The sequence below is a fragment of the Aythya fuligula genome, chromosome 17 (assembly GCF_009819795.1).
Source record: "Aythya fuligula isolate bAytFul2 chromosome 17, bAytFul2.pri, whole genome shotgun sequence".
Lineage (NCBI taxonomy): Eukaryota > Metazoa > Chordata > Aves > Anseriformes > Anatidae > Aythya > Aythya fuligula.
The window spans coordinates 1,912,049-1,927,798 of NC_045575.1; the positions used below are offsets into that span (position 1 = coordinate 1,912,049).

Below are 15,750 nucleotides of genomic sequence, written 5' to 3' on the forward strand. Positions count from 1 at the left end.
CCGGGCCCGCCTCAGCCCCCAACATGGCGTCGCGCTGTCACCTGTGTCTGTGAGGAGGGAGCGGGACGCGGCGCTCGGCGGGCGGCTCCTCAGCGGCTCCTCAGCGGCTCCCGGACTCCCCCCCCGGCCCGCTGGCGGCGCCTCGCCGCGCTTCGCTGCTGCCTCCCCCGCCGCCTCCGCCGCTGCTCGCCGCTCTCCGGCCGCCCGCTGGGCGTCCCGCTGCCCCCGCCCTGCCCCCGCCATGGGGGGGTAGCGGCAGCCGCCTCGCCTCAGCCCTGCCGAGCCCCCCCGCTCCCCGAGCCGGCCGCGCCATGGGGTCCCCGGCGGCCGCCTCAGCGGCGGCGGCGGCAGCAGCGGCGGCGGCGGCCAGCGACTCGGCACAGTGGCTGTCGGTGAAGGAGGAGACCATCTTCCTGCACGACGGGCTGATCCGCGTCACCGACCTGGCCGAGCTGCCCAGCGAGATCATCGGGGTGGCCGAGCCCGGCGACACCGAGCTGGAGGTGAGGGGTGGTGGTGGGGGGGGGACGCTGAGGAATAACGGGAGGGAGCGGTGAGGAAGAGGAGGAGGAGGATGAGGGGGTGGGAGAGCCCAGGGAGGGCTCTGGAGCTGCCTGGCATCAGGGCAGAGTTTTATTTATTTTATTTTTTTGTTGTTCCTCTCGGTGATGGTGACCTGGGCAGGGTGGTGGAGAGGAGCTGGTGAAGATGGAGGGTGAGGCAGCGCCCGGCTGGGAGATGGGAGCTTTCGTGGCTTTCTGAGGCGGCCTTCGGCTCCGTTGTTTACAGCTCTGTGCCTTTTTGCTGCGAGGCGGCTGAGGATCAGCCGGTTTTACAGCTGATACTGGGGATGTCAGGGGGTCAGGCTGACAGGGATCGCCCCCAAAGACCCAGCAGGGCGGCTGGGCTGGGATTTTTCCTTCCAGCTTTTTGCTTTCTTAGAACCGCTGGCAGCGGGTTATACGGCCGCTTTATCCGACGAGGAGACAGCAAAGGGCTGAATGTCACGGCTTGTAGGTTGGCTCTATTTTGCAGGCAGCATTTTTTTTTTTTTTTCTTTTTTCTGCTGTGTGCCTCCCTTCTCTGCTTTCACCCCGCCCTCCTCTCCGGCAGGGTGGCTTGCAATGACACAGGGTCTTTGTCAGCGGAGCTGCGTGCTGGAGCCAGGGGATGGATGGCTCCGCAGCAGCTTTATCCCTGGCCTCTGCTCAGTCGTGAGCATTTAGGCCTCAAAACCCTTCACGAGGCTTTGGCCATCAACACGGGGGTGTCACGGAGAGAAAACCCCACACCAGGCCAGGTGCAGGGGCTGGCAGCTCTGACAGCCGCCTTGTTCAGCTCCTGACGTTCATGAGAACTTCCAGCTGCCTTATCCAAGGGGAGAGATTTCATGCCGAGAGCGCGTTTTCTGTTCTGCTTGGTGTGGCTGCTCCCCCGAAATGGATGTTGGCGAGCGTCACATGAGCGGGACAGGCCGGGATTTTAAGGTGGATGACATCCCTGTGCACAAACGGGACACGGTTTTCCCTTGTGATCAGTCCCCTCTGGCATTCAGCGCAGCTCCTGTCCAAGAACGTGTTTCGATTCCATTCCATTGCAGCTTCAAGCCTGATCAATGTGTGAGGAAAACAGCATTGTTAGGGCTGGATGGTGATAAAGGAGGATACCCTTTAAAAACAAACAAACAAAAGCACCCTAGCTTTTAAGATCTTACAGTCCAGGAATATGTTCCAGCATGAAACTTGACCAACACTGGAGCACTGAAGAATCTTTTGTTAGGGCAGGGAAGGGTCTGAGCCTCGGCCTTGGACACTTCCATGATGAGTGTTTCAGCAGTCCAGTCACTGATTGACATAATCCTTTCTGTGCCATTTTTTTTTTCCTGTTATGCATGCTTGCAGTGTGAAACTTTAAACAAATAAGCATCACTTTTTGCAACAGTTCTCATTTTGATCTATGGTCTTAAAAATATTGAAGCGTTTTTTCTCACTGAAAGAATAGATGGCTACAAGTGACTTATTTTTCAAGGCTTGTTAGTAAAGTGGTTTGTAGTTTTTGATGCTGGTGGGGGGGTGTTTTAAAAAAGACTTGAAATTTCAAGTAATATAAGTTAATTTGCTTGTAACTTTTCTTTCTGTGTGTGCATCTTTTAGATGAAGGGTTACCTTGGTAAACTGGAATGGCTTTGAGGAGCCATTTTGTGAAAATAGGTGCACGCATCTCATTGAAGTGTGGTCACACTATCGACTGATACAATGAACAGGTCATTTGCACTGTTTCCACTCATAGTTGCAGTGTAATAAATATAATTGAAAATAATCCAAATGGAAATCTCTTGGGATGTGTTATTGGACAAGGGTAGGAGATGCTGCAGCTGCTGCTTTGATCAGTAAACTTCTTTGATACACTTCTTGTGCTTTGTCAGTGGCAGTGAGAACCCTGATTGACTCTTCTGTATGAAGTGGTTAATTAAAAATGGTTTACATTTAAATTGATACTTTCAAAGCAAAACAAAAAGTATCATTCTGGTCTGTTTTGCTTAAATATCCCTTTAACAAGCATGTTGGTGAGTAATGTCAGTGTACTTGCACGTGCTTCCTTTGTCCTTCTGTTCAAAGGTTTTGTCTACTTATAAAATGAAAAGCAGGGAAAACATGTTACAGTACTGGCATTATACCAAAAAGGGTTTATGAAAATTTAGACCCCTTTCAACTCCCAAATGATTTTTCTAATATCTATTTAGCTCAGCATGTGTATGTATTTATATATGTATATATGTGCACACACATATGTAAAATTTTCCCATTAATAGTAGTTTCCAGCAGTGTTAGCATTCTTTCATGTGAAAGTAATTTGTTCTAGGGGTACCTTTTAATTCTTAGTGTCATTTGTTTTTTTATTTTTGATTTTTATGTGCTATAAATGATGTATACCAACTTTTCAGACCAACTATCAGCAGATTTCCGAAGAAGTATTACCAAAAGGAGAAAGGGTTCTTTAAAAAAAAAAAAATTAAATGTTGATGGATTTGTTTTTAATATTGATAGATTTTTGTAACGTTAGAAAGCCCTTCTGGTAAGGGTTTCCCAAGCAGGCCCTCTTGCTAGGAAGAGACCTAGATTAGTTAGCAATTATACAAGCCTTTCGTACAGAGGAATGGCTTTCAAAGTGCATAAGGTCTTCTGCTTCTTGGAGACAGCTGTATGTGGCTAGCAGCTGAAGATGTTGCCATGACATTTTGCCCAGTCTCTGCCTCAGATGTCGATGCCTGCGCAGGAGGGGCAGCTTAATGGAAGGTGAGCCGTTCTTTCATGTGCCACGAGGGAATCTGCACCGCTTCCAGAATCCTCCCAGTCAAATGTCTTTCGCAGAGCCAGTAACCCTTGGGACAGGGCCAGGAGGTATGTCTGAAGGCAGCAGTCCCTTAAAACACATACTTTAATCTGCCGTTGTGTGAGAGTCACTGTTCTAAGTCTTACAAGAATGCCAGCAATATAAATTGTTAATTGTATGACTGCTAACGCTTGGTAATGTAATAAGAAGGACATTACTGAACAGTGGCTGTTCTTAGAGGCTGTTACATAGCCTCCAGGTGATAAACTTGTTTCTAGACGGTTTCATTTGGCTGCCATACATTGCTGCTGTCATCCTGCAGTTTAAGGAGGACTTGTTTCTGCTCTTCCATTCGTCTCCAGTATTTCATTAGTTTTAAAAGTGCAGCGTCAACAGTTTTTCAGCTTAATTAGCAATATGTTCAGTTATATTTTTCCTCAAGGTAGTAGGTGAGGAAAAGACAAATCTTCAATACCTAGGCACAGTATAAAGTAGAACAACCTTATGTGCCGCTCCAGTCCTGGAACTTGTAAGCTTTCTGTTTTACATAACAGCCTAACAGAAATTATGGTCATTTGGATATTTGCTTTTCCTTTGTTTGCTTTAACATGAAGTAGGGGCTATATTTCTAGCACCAGTAGCTGTCTGGGTCCTGTATGTCTGTCCTCATTTAATATTTTGATTCGTGTCAAACTCCTTATTGTAGGGCAGAATATGAGATGCCACTGGGCGGTTGTCTCTCTGCGCTACTGATAGATATTTTTAATTAAATGTAGGTGTGGAAAAACAAAGGTGGTGGTTTTCTTCTGCCCAGTAAGGTCTGGGCTCGCCATGTAGCAAGAAGTCCAGCGTTATTTGAGCAGAATGTCCTGTGACAACTCATGTTTTTGGTCAAAATGATTTCGCCTTAGAGGTGTCTGCCACACTTGAAACTTTCACCCGCTTCCCTCGTGGACTAGCAGAAACATTTTGCTGCTTTTCCATGACTGCTGAAGGAGAGGGTAATTATCTAGGTCAGTGCTTCCCAAACCTTTCTGGTTGTGACCCTACTTCCATCTCCGAGCTTCGCTTCTGTCAAGCTAAAAATCTCTAATGCCAGCATGAACAGTTGGCTTTTTACAAGGTGGGTGACCCTTCTTGGGGTTACGGCCTCTCGCTGGGGAGCCGCTGATCCAGGCGTGTCTGTCGGGCTGGTCACGTTCCTGCTCCTGCCTTTGGCATCCCCTTCAAATCCCTCAAATACTGTAATTCGTCTCAGATATCAAGGTTGTTTAATGAATTTGTACGGGTACAAAAAGATGGTCTGGCACAATATTGTGTGTGCAGTAAAAAGGTACGGGTTTTTAGTGCTTATTCCAGAGCAAGCAATTAGGTTTCTAATGCTTTCGCAAGGGAGAATAGTACATGCTTTTAGCTGAGTTGTTAAAAAGCTGTGCTGCTATATCCAGGCCTATGAATCGATAGAGGCCTTGAGCAAGGTGATACGGTTAAAACTCCGTGGAGCAGAAAAAAAAAAAAAAAAAAATGGTCTTGGAATGGTCTTGAAACTTCTGATTTTAAATGGACAATGCATCTTTGTGACATTGGAGTTCTCAATTGCAACACTAACTGCATTATGGAAGTATGTAGCGGCTCCTAAGAAACAACAAAATTTCAATATATAAAACATCTGGAGGAAAGTGTTTGCACAGATACAAATATAAAGCCACAGTCATAACAAACAAGCCCTATAGAGGCTTGAGAAAAATGATTTAAAAGAAATCAAGGCGGTATTTTCCGGTAAGACAGCTTCCCACTGTGTGTCTCCAGAAACTGCTGTGAGCAGAAATGCTGTTACCCCGCAGAACAACAGAAAGTGGAGGACTAAAAGTATGTATACAATGTTGTTTATGGAAGCAGTTCACATTTTGATGTGTATTTCAATTTCCAGGCTATCTTAAAACTGTTGATTCTGGTATTTCTTGTATAGAACATTCTATAAATCTTGGAATTCAGTCTTCCCTCTATGATTTTATTTCTAGGGTCAAAAGAACCAAGTAAGCAAGCGGTGCTCCCTGTATGTTAATGCTGTGGTGCACAAGAAGTGACCTTATTGCTGTAGCATGGTGCTGGAAGCATTGCACTTAACTCTTATTATGCCTCTGTTAAAGATACCTTTCGATTTTGGGGTTGTTTCCGCCTTTCTCTATGGTTTGTTCCCCTTTTTGTGAGACTGGGATAATGCATGTTTAATGCTCAGGGGGTATTATGGATGTAAATGATACTGGTAAATGTACCACCATTTTCAGAGTGTTGCTCTCTTTATGTGCAAAGTCCAGCCAATTTAATTACATAGAGGAAGAATTAAATGCTGGTTTAGAGATGTATTGCAAGTGAAAGCTCTTATAACTTGAGGAGAAAGTACACCTTTGTGAGCAGCCTCATTGTGCATCAATTCCGTATGTAAGAGAATTAACACCAAATGGAAGCAGCTTATTCAGCATGAGACTAATTTTTTTTAAAAAAGTCCATGTTCACATCTGTCATTGGCCAGGCATTTTCTTCTTCCATTTCCATTCTACTTCTTTCCATTCTGCCTCCTGCTCCACACCTGGTAACCGGGCTAAGCCAAAAAATCTAGCTTAAAAAGGTAAAATAAAATAATCAAACAAAACAAAAACAGTAGGGGAGGGGGGGCTGGTTGTGAAGGCACAGTGCTACTGCCAGCATGAGGGGACAGAAATCGTAGCTAGAGGAAAAAGCAGTATTTTAGTGGCAGCTCACTTCTAAATTTACTTAATGTGGTCATAAAACCTCAGGCTAAAGCTCTTCATGTAGATTAGCGTGTCTTAATTGTAGCATGTCCCGTGCTTGCTGTTGGTAGAGAAGCTCTTCACCCTAACGGTTGTGAGTGCTGCTGACTGTGTTCTGGAACAGCACCGACAAAAAAATGTTTAATGGGAAGAAGTCTGATTAAAGTCTTTTTCTGGGTGATATGGGACAAAAATTGGGTACAGCAGGACGGATGACAGCCACCTGATAGCTGGTCATCCAGAATTAGATTGATCTTGTGCCTCTCGATGTTGAAGGTGTCAATGAACTCTTTGATCATTTGTTTTCATGTTAAAATATTTATTAAAAGTGATTTTAAATATTGAATAAAGAAATAATATATAAGGACAAGATACTGTAAAAGTAGTGACAAGCAAGTTTTTATTAACACAGTGTTTAATTACATGTGACTTCAGGCTATTAAGCCTGAGCCTTGGAAAATCAAAACTTTTCAAAGGTAATTTTCTGAATAAAGTAGGCTTAAAGTTGGAAAATGTGATGATTACAGTCACGGGGTAGTCACTGTGTTTTCAAAGTGACTGAAGAATAGAATTCTTATTTGCAAAAATAATCAATGTGATGTTTACCCTACTTACAAAATCAGATTTAGACAAAGATCCTCTTGAGAAATGATGTTTTATTTCCTCCCCTAATTCTAGTGCCTTGGTTATTGAATGTTTGTGAAGTAATTGACGTTTTGAGTGTGGTGGTTTATTTTTTGTTCACCAGAAGCTATTCTATAAAACTTTCCATTTCTATTATAGTGCAGTTTCTTTTGTTTGCTTAATATTATTGATTGTTCCTATGGAAAATGTGAATTTGTCTTCTCTAAAAGCAGAAATTGAACTATTTTAACTCTACCAATGTACTTAAGGTAGACAGATTTTAAATTTATTTTCCCCAATTCTCTTTGTCTTTCTTAAATGACTATGGTGTACTAACTGCTAAACAGCATCTTTGCTTTTTTGGGTTCTCCTTTCCTTAGCATGATAACGTGCATTATTTTTGTAGCTTGGCTATTTATCTTCTGAGTTTTCTTCCCTCATTTGCTAATTCTGAATATAATCTGTCTGTTCACATTTTATTTAGTGTTCTTCCTTTGCACATATGTATGATTTTTTCCTTTTTTTTTTATGCCAGTGCGATGGTGTTACTGCTGAGCTGCTATTTCTGTTAGAGGCTGCCTTTTGAGATGTAGGTACTTGGGTAACTTGTTTTATGGCAAAATGAAGCAATTTGCTCCCTCCTTTACAAGCTTTTAGATTCGGTTTATGCCTGGTTACTCAGAAACGAGCGGTGCTGCGAGGTGACTGATTTACTGCTTCAGGTGACTGCTTGTGCTGTGCTGGTGTTTGGTTCTGGTTGCTTCTGAGATCTCCCCAAGTGTCACAAAGGTAAATTCAGAGCCAAGGTGCCCAAACAGCCCTCATAAAAGGATGCTGGAAATCAGTCCAAAATCAGAGCCTGAACTCAGGTGTAAGCACTGAGGCACCCAAGAGGGCAGGGGAGGGGATTTTACCCCTTGTTGGATGAGTAATCGCTGTTCGGTGGAGTGTCGGGGAGGACAGCTTGGGTAACAGCCGTGTGCATCCACAGGGAAATGGATCTCTGCCTCTTTTAACAATGAGAATGTTCAGATCATCTCTGGATAGGAAAAGAATAAACTAATTTGGGGGAGAAGGATTAATTTTGCCGGGCGGTGCGTAAAAGGGAGGTTTGGCAGAGTACGCCAGGTTTCATAGCCGGAAGAAACCCTCTTTAGTGGTGTGGCCTGGGGCTAGAAGTATTTAGAATGGCAGCCTCTGGGAGCCACGTGCTAGGGAGAGCTGCAGTGAATCAGCTGGGTAAAGGAAGGGAGAGACCTCTCTGAATGAATTCAAGAAAATCTGTTCTAAAATAATTTATACTACTTCCTTTTTTCATCTGTCAGTGTCAGGTCAGGAAGAGGGGTGTTCTGATACCCAGAGAGAAGTGGGATGGTTCCCTGGTGCGTACCTCTGAACCCTGAAAGTTCCCAAATTGCTGGTCGGAGCCAGTCACTGTGAAAATTTTAGTCTTGAAGCTCTTTTTGGGGATGTCTCTGAGGATTTACCTCTAGTCAATACAATGAAGACTCTGCTAAACTGTGGGACATAAGAAATAAGAGTGGAACCCAGGATGACCACTTCTCATAAGTGTGCCTTCAGCTGGACACAAGGAAGTGACAAAATTTCAGGGTTAATATCCCAAATGCATAACTTTCCTAACAGTTTGGTTACAGTTTTATTGAAGAGAACCTATCAAAACGTAACATTAGTAACTTAGAGGAAACTGAAAAACGTTTCTGAGTTCCAGCTGGAACTCTCTCTTTGGTTGACTTTGCAATTTGGCTGAAATAAGTCAATTCTAGCATGTCTGAGTGTTTGAATATTTAAACCCTCTGTTTATTATTACATGCTAGGCACAGATTTGGCTCAAAGTCCAAACGGGGTTGCACGAAGTTCATGAATTAATGCAGTGATATAGAGGGACTTAAAAGAAAAAAGAAAAAAGAGTTGTGCCCACCTAAGGTCAGCTAAGGACCATAAACTTCTTTCCTTCAGCATTTCACTCAAGTTGAAAATATTGGTTCTTCCCTTCTCTGCCGCAGCTTGTTATTGCTTAGCTGAGGGCCCATTCTAAAATGGTTTAAACCAAAATGGTTTAAACCATTTTAGAATGCAATTGCATCTATAATAGAAAACAATTAAGCTTATTTTTGAGACAATAGAACATAGATATTAACAGGAGGCAGTTATTTAAAACATATATCATTTAGGGATTAGTATTCTTAATCTCTTTGAAGAAATTAATAAAACGATTCTGGAGTTTTCAGAAGCTCAATCCTAATGTCTATTCAAATGTAATTATGATGTGAATTGCACTTTAAAGTGAACTTCTCATGACTCCAATGGAAAGTGTTTGGGCTGCACTGAAAAGCTGTTTAATTGACTTTAGCAAGGGTGTTTGTAGAAATGGCAGATGTGATTTGTCCTGAAGCATTTTATCAAGCTGTTCCAAATTCTACAATTAGGCAAACATCTATTTCATATTCTGTATGACTGCTGCCTATAATGATAAAAACTACATGAAGTTACCCATTGCATTTCTTCAGCTATCACGTTTTTCTTCCCTTAATGTGTAAAAAGCAGGAGGGAAGGAAAGGCTCAGAGCGTGCAGGGGGGCTGAGAAGTGTGTTTGGGGTGGCTGAGGGCAGCGAGGCATGCAGGCAGGAGCCCTTTGGATGCTGGATCCAAAGTATCAGGAAATGGGGAGCTCGTTGCTTTCCTTGAGGTTGCCAGAGCTAAAGTGACTTTGCTGACCTCAACTGTTGTATTCTGTAAGGAGAATTTGTCTGTAAATACCCGAAATTGTGAGTTCCTCAAGTACCAGGCTGGATACTAACCCATAAATATGGTTTTGTCACCGTTTGCTTATTTTCTGTTGCAGCTTTGTATCCAATCTTGCTTAGAAGTGCCAAAAAGACCTCTTTTTTTCTGTCTGAAATGATGGTGAGGCTTTCGGGTTTTTAAACTATGGCAGCAACTGGAAATATTTTGAAGAAGATAGCTGAGTGCAATATGATCTGATTGGGGAGGGAAAAAACAGGGTAGGGAGAGCATGTAACTAGACTGTTAATTTGTTTTACAGAACAGATGGTGTTTTGGTTTGAAAAGCTCTAGAACTAGAACATACAGATTCCTATTACAAAATACCTTCACCTACTATTTTTCATAGAGGGGTTCTAAACTTACCACCACCGCTCAGTCCTTGAATTTCCTCGCAAAATCGTCTCAAAACCTTGTCTCAGTGGAGATTTTAAGATATTTAATGTGTTTTTCTTTTTAAAAGCTGTATTGTTGTTGTTTCAGCACCATGTTTGAAAGTTTAAAAACCTCAATCCCAGGCTTCTGTTGCAGTGCTGACTCAACAGTAACAGACTGCCCACCATTCACCAGTTCTTCTTATTGATATTTATTATTTTATTTATATTTATTATTTATATATTTATTATTTATGTATTTAACTTTTATTATTGCCCAGATTTCTTAAATTTTAAATAAATACATTAAAATCCCACAGTCTCTTGTAGCGGACAGCTTGTCTAGATATACTAAAGGCACGTTAATTTTTTTTTTGTTTGTTTTTCCTTAGAGAACCTGCCTAAATTCCAATGTTTTCCCTCCTTCCAGATCCTGACGTTTGAGACCAAGAACCCGACCGAGCTGGCTGAGCGGTTGCGCTCGGTGTGTGGGAACCAGAGCAATGCTTACGCTCGCCTGCTGGAGTACCGGCTGAACGCCCTGCGCGGACTCTGGAACGCCCAGCGCCAGCTGGCCTTGGAGGAGCAGCACGACCGGGAGAGCTCGGGGGACGAAGAAGCACTGGCCTTGCTCAAGCGTCAAGGCTTGTTACAGCAGCCCGAGCAGGCGCCCTTCACTTCCCGAATGGGGCTTCTCCTGGTCTTTCCCCTCATTCAGTCTCAAAGTAGAACAGACCCTTCCCTCTGTAACATAACCGCTGAGGTGCTATTGAATTGCCTTCGAGACTGCCAGCCTTTGAGCTTGACTAAGGAACCAGCTGACTGTCTCAATGGGATAGAGTCTCTGCTGTGCTCCTGGCTGGAAGAAACGTCTGCTTCGGGCCATCAGATTCCGTATAAGCAAAAAGAAAATGCTGCTGCTGCCCTAGTTGCCTTGGCTTGTGCAAGGTAAGGAAACTGGATTGAGATGTAGTCGTGGTTGATGTGGATAGGAAGTGTTTGTATTTCAAGGTGGGAATCAAAAATGATGTGACTGCACTGTTGACGTTCATTTTTGGTTTATGTTAGTGTTTTTCTCTCTAATATTTAAATACTCGTTTGGAAAGGGTAAAACTGGTAAACTAAGCATTTATTTTTGTGTGTTTTTAGCATATGCAAAAACAGAAGGATCTAGGTTAGAAATGTCTCTTGTGCATATTGCTGCTTCTACTTCAACGATCTCTTCTAGGAATGGTTCCAAATGTTTTTTTATCATGGAGGGAAGTTGTCTCACTTTTCCCTTTGCACTGCCCATTAGTCCTGTAGCTTAATGCATCTTTCTTCACATGAAGAAGTAGAAAGCATCGCTGCCAAGATGCAGGACAATTCATTTCAGATTTCACTGTTGCCCTCTTCAACATACGGAGGCATTTCTTATTTGGTTGCCAGTGAGTTCAGCTAATGTAGGTTGAACTGTCCTGTGTCCTGTATGGGTTTAGCACAGCATCAGGCAATCTAGGACAAAATGGCCATTACAGCCTTTAATATAGGTTGACCGAAACGGTTTATTGACATTATTGACATCCTTCTAGATCCTTCTGGTTTTAGGCGATGGGGCTTTGGGAAGCAGATAGGACCACAAAATTCAGCCATGTGAAGGTGGGTCTGCAGTCACGAGTTGCCTTTTGCAGGTCTTGGCCTTAATGTTTAATATTTCTTAGATGGCATCCTTCTCTGTCAAGTTTAACTCTGCTTTAAGATGTTGAAGTTCTCAGGAGTTGTCACAATTTACTTTAGAAAGCATTTCTTCCAATGAAAAACAATTTCTATTGTACTTGTTCTAGCAAAGTCAAAGAAATCTACTGCATGTGGCAAACACTTCAGCACTGGCAGCTACCTTATCTGAAAAGCGAAGCACTTGAATGTAGCTCAGATAAATAAGTTGAGTTTGGATTTGGTAAAACAGGATCTTTTTTTTTTCTTCTCCTAGACGTGTGTTTTCAGAAGCTATGGCCTGTTGTGTTCTGGGTGACTCTGTAGAAGACCTACATTTCAGATGCAGCTTTTAAATGAAAGATGATCTTGTATTTCTTTGCAAATCTGCCCTGTATTGCTTAGAGTTGTAACATCCTAACATGCTTTGTTACCTGTGAAAGCCCTGCATTTTTCCTTTAAATGTGAACGTTGTGTGTTGGGTACTTTTTGTAAAGGATAAGCCTTCAAAATGAGATGATTATTGAGATTCCTAGTTGCAATTTTGGGTGCTCCATATTACTAAAAATAAAACAGGATGAATATTGATTTAAATAATGAATAAGGTGCTTTGAAGTATGCAGTGTCATTTTCTTCAAGCTGAGTTTTATCAGTGAAAGCATTAGGCTGAAGATGAAAGTGGGGAAAACACATTTTTGGAGGTGCAGGAGGAGACAATGGCCGTTAAAGAGCCAAGGCTGACCATGTGTGGCAGAAGGCAAAAGGCTGAGCTCAGCAGAGTGCTTGGTAGGGATCTCTTCAATTCATCAGTCGTGCTTCTGGAGAAATCAATTCATAACCAACTCTTATATCCAAGGTGCAGTCGAGAACCTTGTATTTAGCTAGGCTATTGTGCCTAGAAATACAGCCAACCACTTCTTTCAGAAAATGTAACTTCTTCCTAATGTTGATCTTTCAATTAGAAACTGTAGAACATATTTTTAACCCCCTCTGTATCTCTTTATTTCTACAGAAACGCAGTGTTTTCCTCTATGTTAACATACAGATTCCATAAGTTCTCCCCCCTCCCCCAGAAAAAAATTAATGTTATGAATGAGCAAACACTACAGTTAGAGTTACAAACTCTGTTTGTAAATACCACAGTAAAACTTTAAAGCAGCGCGTTTTTAAGCAGCAGGATCAGAAATGACTTCTAGTTCGGTTTAGGTTTGTTTTCTCAAGTATCTAGTCCTTGTATACATTTAAATCTATCTTTTCAGAAGGGGAAAAGCTTCCAACTTCATGTTTGGAAGCAAAGTAATCGGACTCTCAATAATAAACTGATTAGTTTGGTATTTTCTGTTTTATTCAAGAAAGCCATCTCTGAGTGTGTCTGCAGCAGCTCTTATTAATATTTCTGGCTCAGCCCCAAGGAAGACCCGCAGATTAGGTCAGAAGATCTGAAAGCGGTTAATCAGCTACAAGAAATATTGAAAGTAGCTGTAGTAGATGCAAACCTGAGGCCTTCTATCATGCGCCTAGGTTGCTTTTACTGCACAAGTTGTTTATGACACAGCTGCTGCTCTCCCTACCTGCATGGGGCTTCATCCTCTTCCAAAAAGCCAGGGTGACTCAGAGGGGCGGTTTGCCAGCATGCTGCCTTTATGTTACCCTCTCTTCCTCTTTTCACTTCCTCCACAAAAGGATGAAAGTCATCCAGAAAAGAAATGCAAATTAGAAAAGAATCTTGATGAAATATCTCGGATATTCTCTCTTTATGATGCTGGATATTATATTCTGCATAGATGCTGTTGTCTGTGTGCATTCGGTCTTGTTTCAATCGACATCTTTTATTCATGTTTTTCTTATCCTTTTAGAGGGTCGCTGAAAACCTTTGTTCATACAGTGCATCTATTACAGAAACAGACTGATCTAGGATCCTTGCCTGTGGCTGATGTATTATACAGGTTGGTAGTGACTTTTTCTAATTGTAGCACTTTTGCACCAGCTCTGAAAATGTGTAAATGCATTTACGGATTAATGTCTTTAAAAGTGATTAAAAGGCTTTAGGGTTTTTGAAAGCTCTAGGAAAGATTGAAGTTTACTCAGTTGCAGAAGGAAAACATTAGGAAGTAAAATCTAAAAGGATCCACTATTTTTCTAATGAAATATTGATGATTCTTTTAAGCATCTTATGAACTCTGACAGAGGAAAAATTACGTCTTAAAAAAAAAGTTGTTTTTTTTTTTTTAAATAATCTTAACTTTTGATGTGGGTAATTTTTGCTGTCACTGTTCTCTGTGCAACTTATTTTTTGTGCTTTAAGGTTGTTGCTTTTGGAGGGGGGACCTGGATCACCCTCTTGTTTGCTTGGAGGAAAGCATATAGTGTCTTGGGGCTTCGAAGACATGTTACCTGCACCGGATGCTAACACTAGTTCCAGCGGTGAAAATAAAGGTAAATTATTTCGTGTTTGTCAGTATCAGCAGAGGAGGACAAAAATACTTTGTGTTGATAATTTAAAAAAAATAATAATGTAAGGCTTTAGAATTGAAAAGGAGTTCTCCTTTTCTGCTGGAAGTCACGTTAAAGCAACTACAGTATGTGTCAAATAACTGAAAGCTGAAGGGCTTAAAAAGGCCCTTGGGGGTGAGAACTGGACATCACAAGAGTGTCCTGAAGCCTGAGATTTAATGAGAGGGGGAGAGCAGCAGTGGCTTGGGCACTTTTTTGAATATACAGACTATGACAACACTGAAGTTTCAAAAACATGGACCTAACGTTTCAGGCATACTAAGTGGTGTACTTTGCTTGGCCTGTCAAACCCATTCTTATTAAGCTAATCTAGCTAGATATGTAAATAACTTTTTGTAAATTGATTTACTATTGATTTTTTCAGAGAGAAAAAAGTATCCTTTTTATAGTTTTATATTAAAATGAAGAGGGTAAATCCTAAGTCTGATGCACCAACATTAGTTACGTTAGTGTAGCTTATAATGTTTTTCAAATACAAGCTCTTAGGGTTCAGAGAAGTGTTACTTTTTCATTGCTGAAGATCAGCTCCCCTTTTGAATCGTCCGGTAGTCAGGTTGGAGCAAAGCTTCAAAAGCTGTAGCTGTGGTGACCCTCTCTGACTTCAGTGGGAATTCTGCAGAGAGGTCAAACTGATTTATGGATATTATCCACTCATTAGTCTTTCAGGACGTGTAATTTATTTGTCCTGTGCAGTATCACTCTATCCAATAGCTATCGCTGGCGAAGCATGTTTATTTTTAGAAGTACAGGATCATTGTTCTTTCCCCCCTTTCCCTGTTCCCCTTTGTTTCTGTTGAATTGATCTTGTATTGTTATTTTTAATGTTTTCCTTTGCATTTCTTTCCCTGAATTAATTCTCAGTTTTTCTGCTTTGCCTGCTTACTATTTTTGCAATAAATAAGAGACTTCATGAAGCTTTTGAAATATTAGGTCAAGCTTTGATGACATCTCATTAAGTTTAATGCAAGCTGTAGGAAATTACAAATCTGAGCAGTCATTTTAGGCTATCTGCAAATTCAATGAAGGCATCCATATCTTGAAGTTCTCTTGCTGCAAGAGTGACTAGATATTTTTTTCTTCCCCTAGATGACTGTTCGGATTATGTGAACTTAAGTAGGTTGGCTGAAATGGTTTATTGACAGCCCTGTTACAAGGCTTTGTCCTGTCTGTCTGTTCTCGATTGTTAATAATTGCTACTCTGTAAGTGACAGAGCTGTGGTAGAAATACGTTTTGTTTCAATTTAGCAAAGTTCAGAGGTGGAAGGGGCTGCTGTAGAAGAAGCATGGTGTTGCACGAGAAATTAGATCAAGGCTCAAGATTAGATTACTTCTTCCACGCAAACAGTATGTTAGAGCAGCGGCGGTTGTCCTGAGCTTGTGTAGTCATAAATCTTGCTTCTAGTTCTGGGTTCTGAACAATACCTGTTGCAAAACCAGAAGAGAATGATCTTCTGCTCCTTTGTGTCATTTTGAAAGCATTTTAATAGCAAATGCCTAAATTGTTTTATATTTAGGTAAAGGAATTTTCCACTTGACATGAGTTCTGTTGCTTGGTCCTGTGTTCCTGTTTATAGTTGGGTATGCTAGTCTGGTTCCTACAGTACTTATGGTTTTGAATA

General features: G+C 41.8%; 1 protein-coding gene across 5 annotated transcripts in view; it reads left to right on the plus strand.

Moving 5' to 3' along the window:
* Positions 1 to 252: 252 nt before the first annotated feature.
* Positions 253 to 15,750, plus strand: part of HECTD4 (HECT domain E3 ubiquitin protein ligase 4) — a 69,961-nt gene continuing 54,463 nt past the window's right edge. For 4 of the 5 annotated variants that reach the window (XM_032198863.1, XM_032198865.1, XM_032198864.1 and 1 more), the window contains exons 1-4: positions 253 to 503; positions 10,356 to 10,873; positions 13,474 to 13,563; positions 13,923 to 14,053. In XM_032198863.1, coding sequence (XP_032054754.1) covers positions 312 to 503; positions 10,356 to 10,873; positions 13,474 to 13,563; positions 13,923 to 14,053 — 931 coding nt within the window. In that variant the 5' untranslated portion in view covers positions 253 to 311. Of the gene's footprint in view, positions 504 to 5,144; positions 5,203 to 10,355; positions 10,874 to 13,473; positions 13,564 to 13,922; positions 14,054 to 15,750 lie in introns of those variants that run through there. The other variant, XM_032198867.1, reaches the window with a different exon arrangement.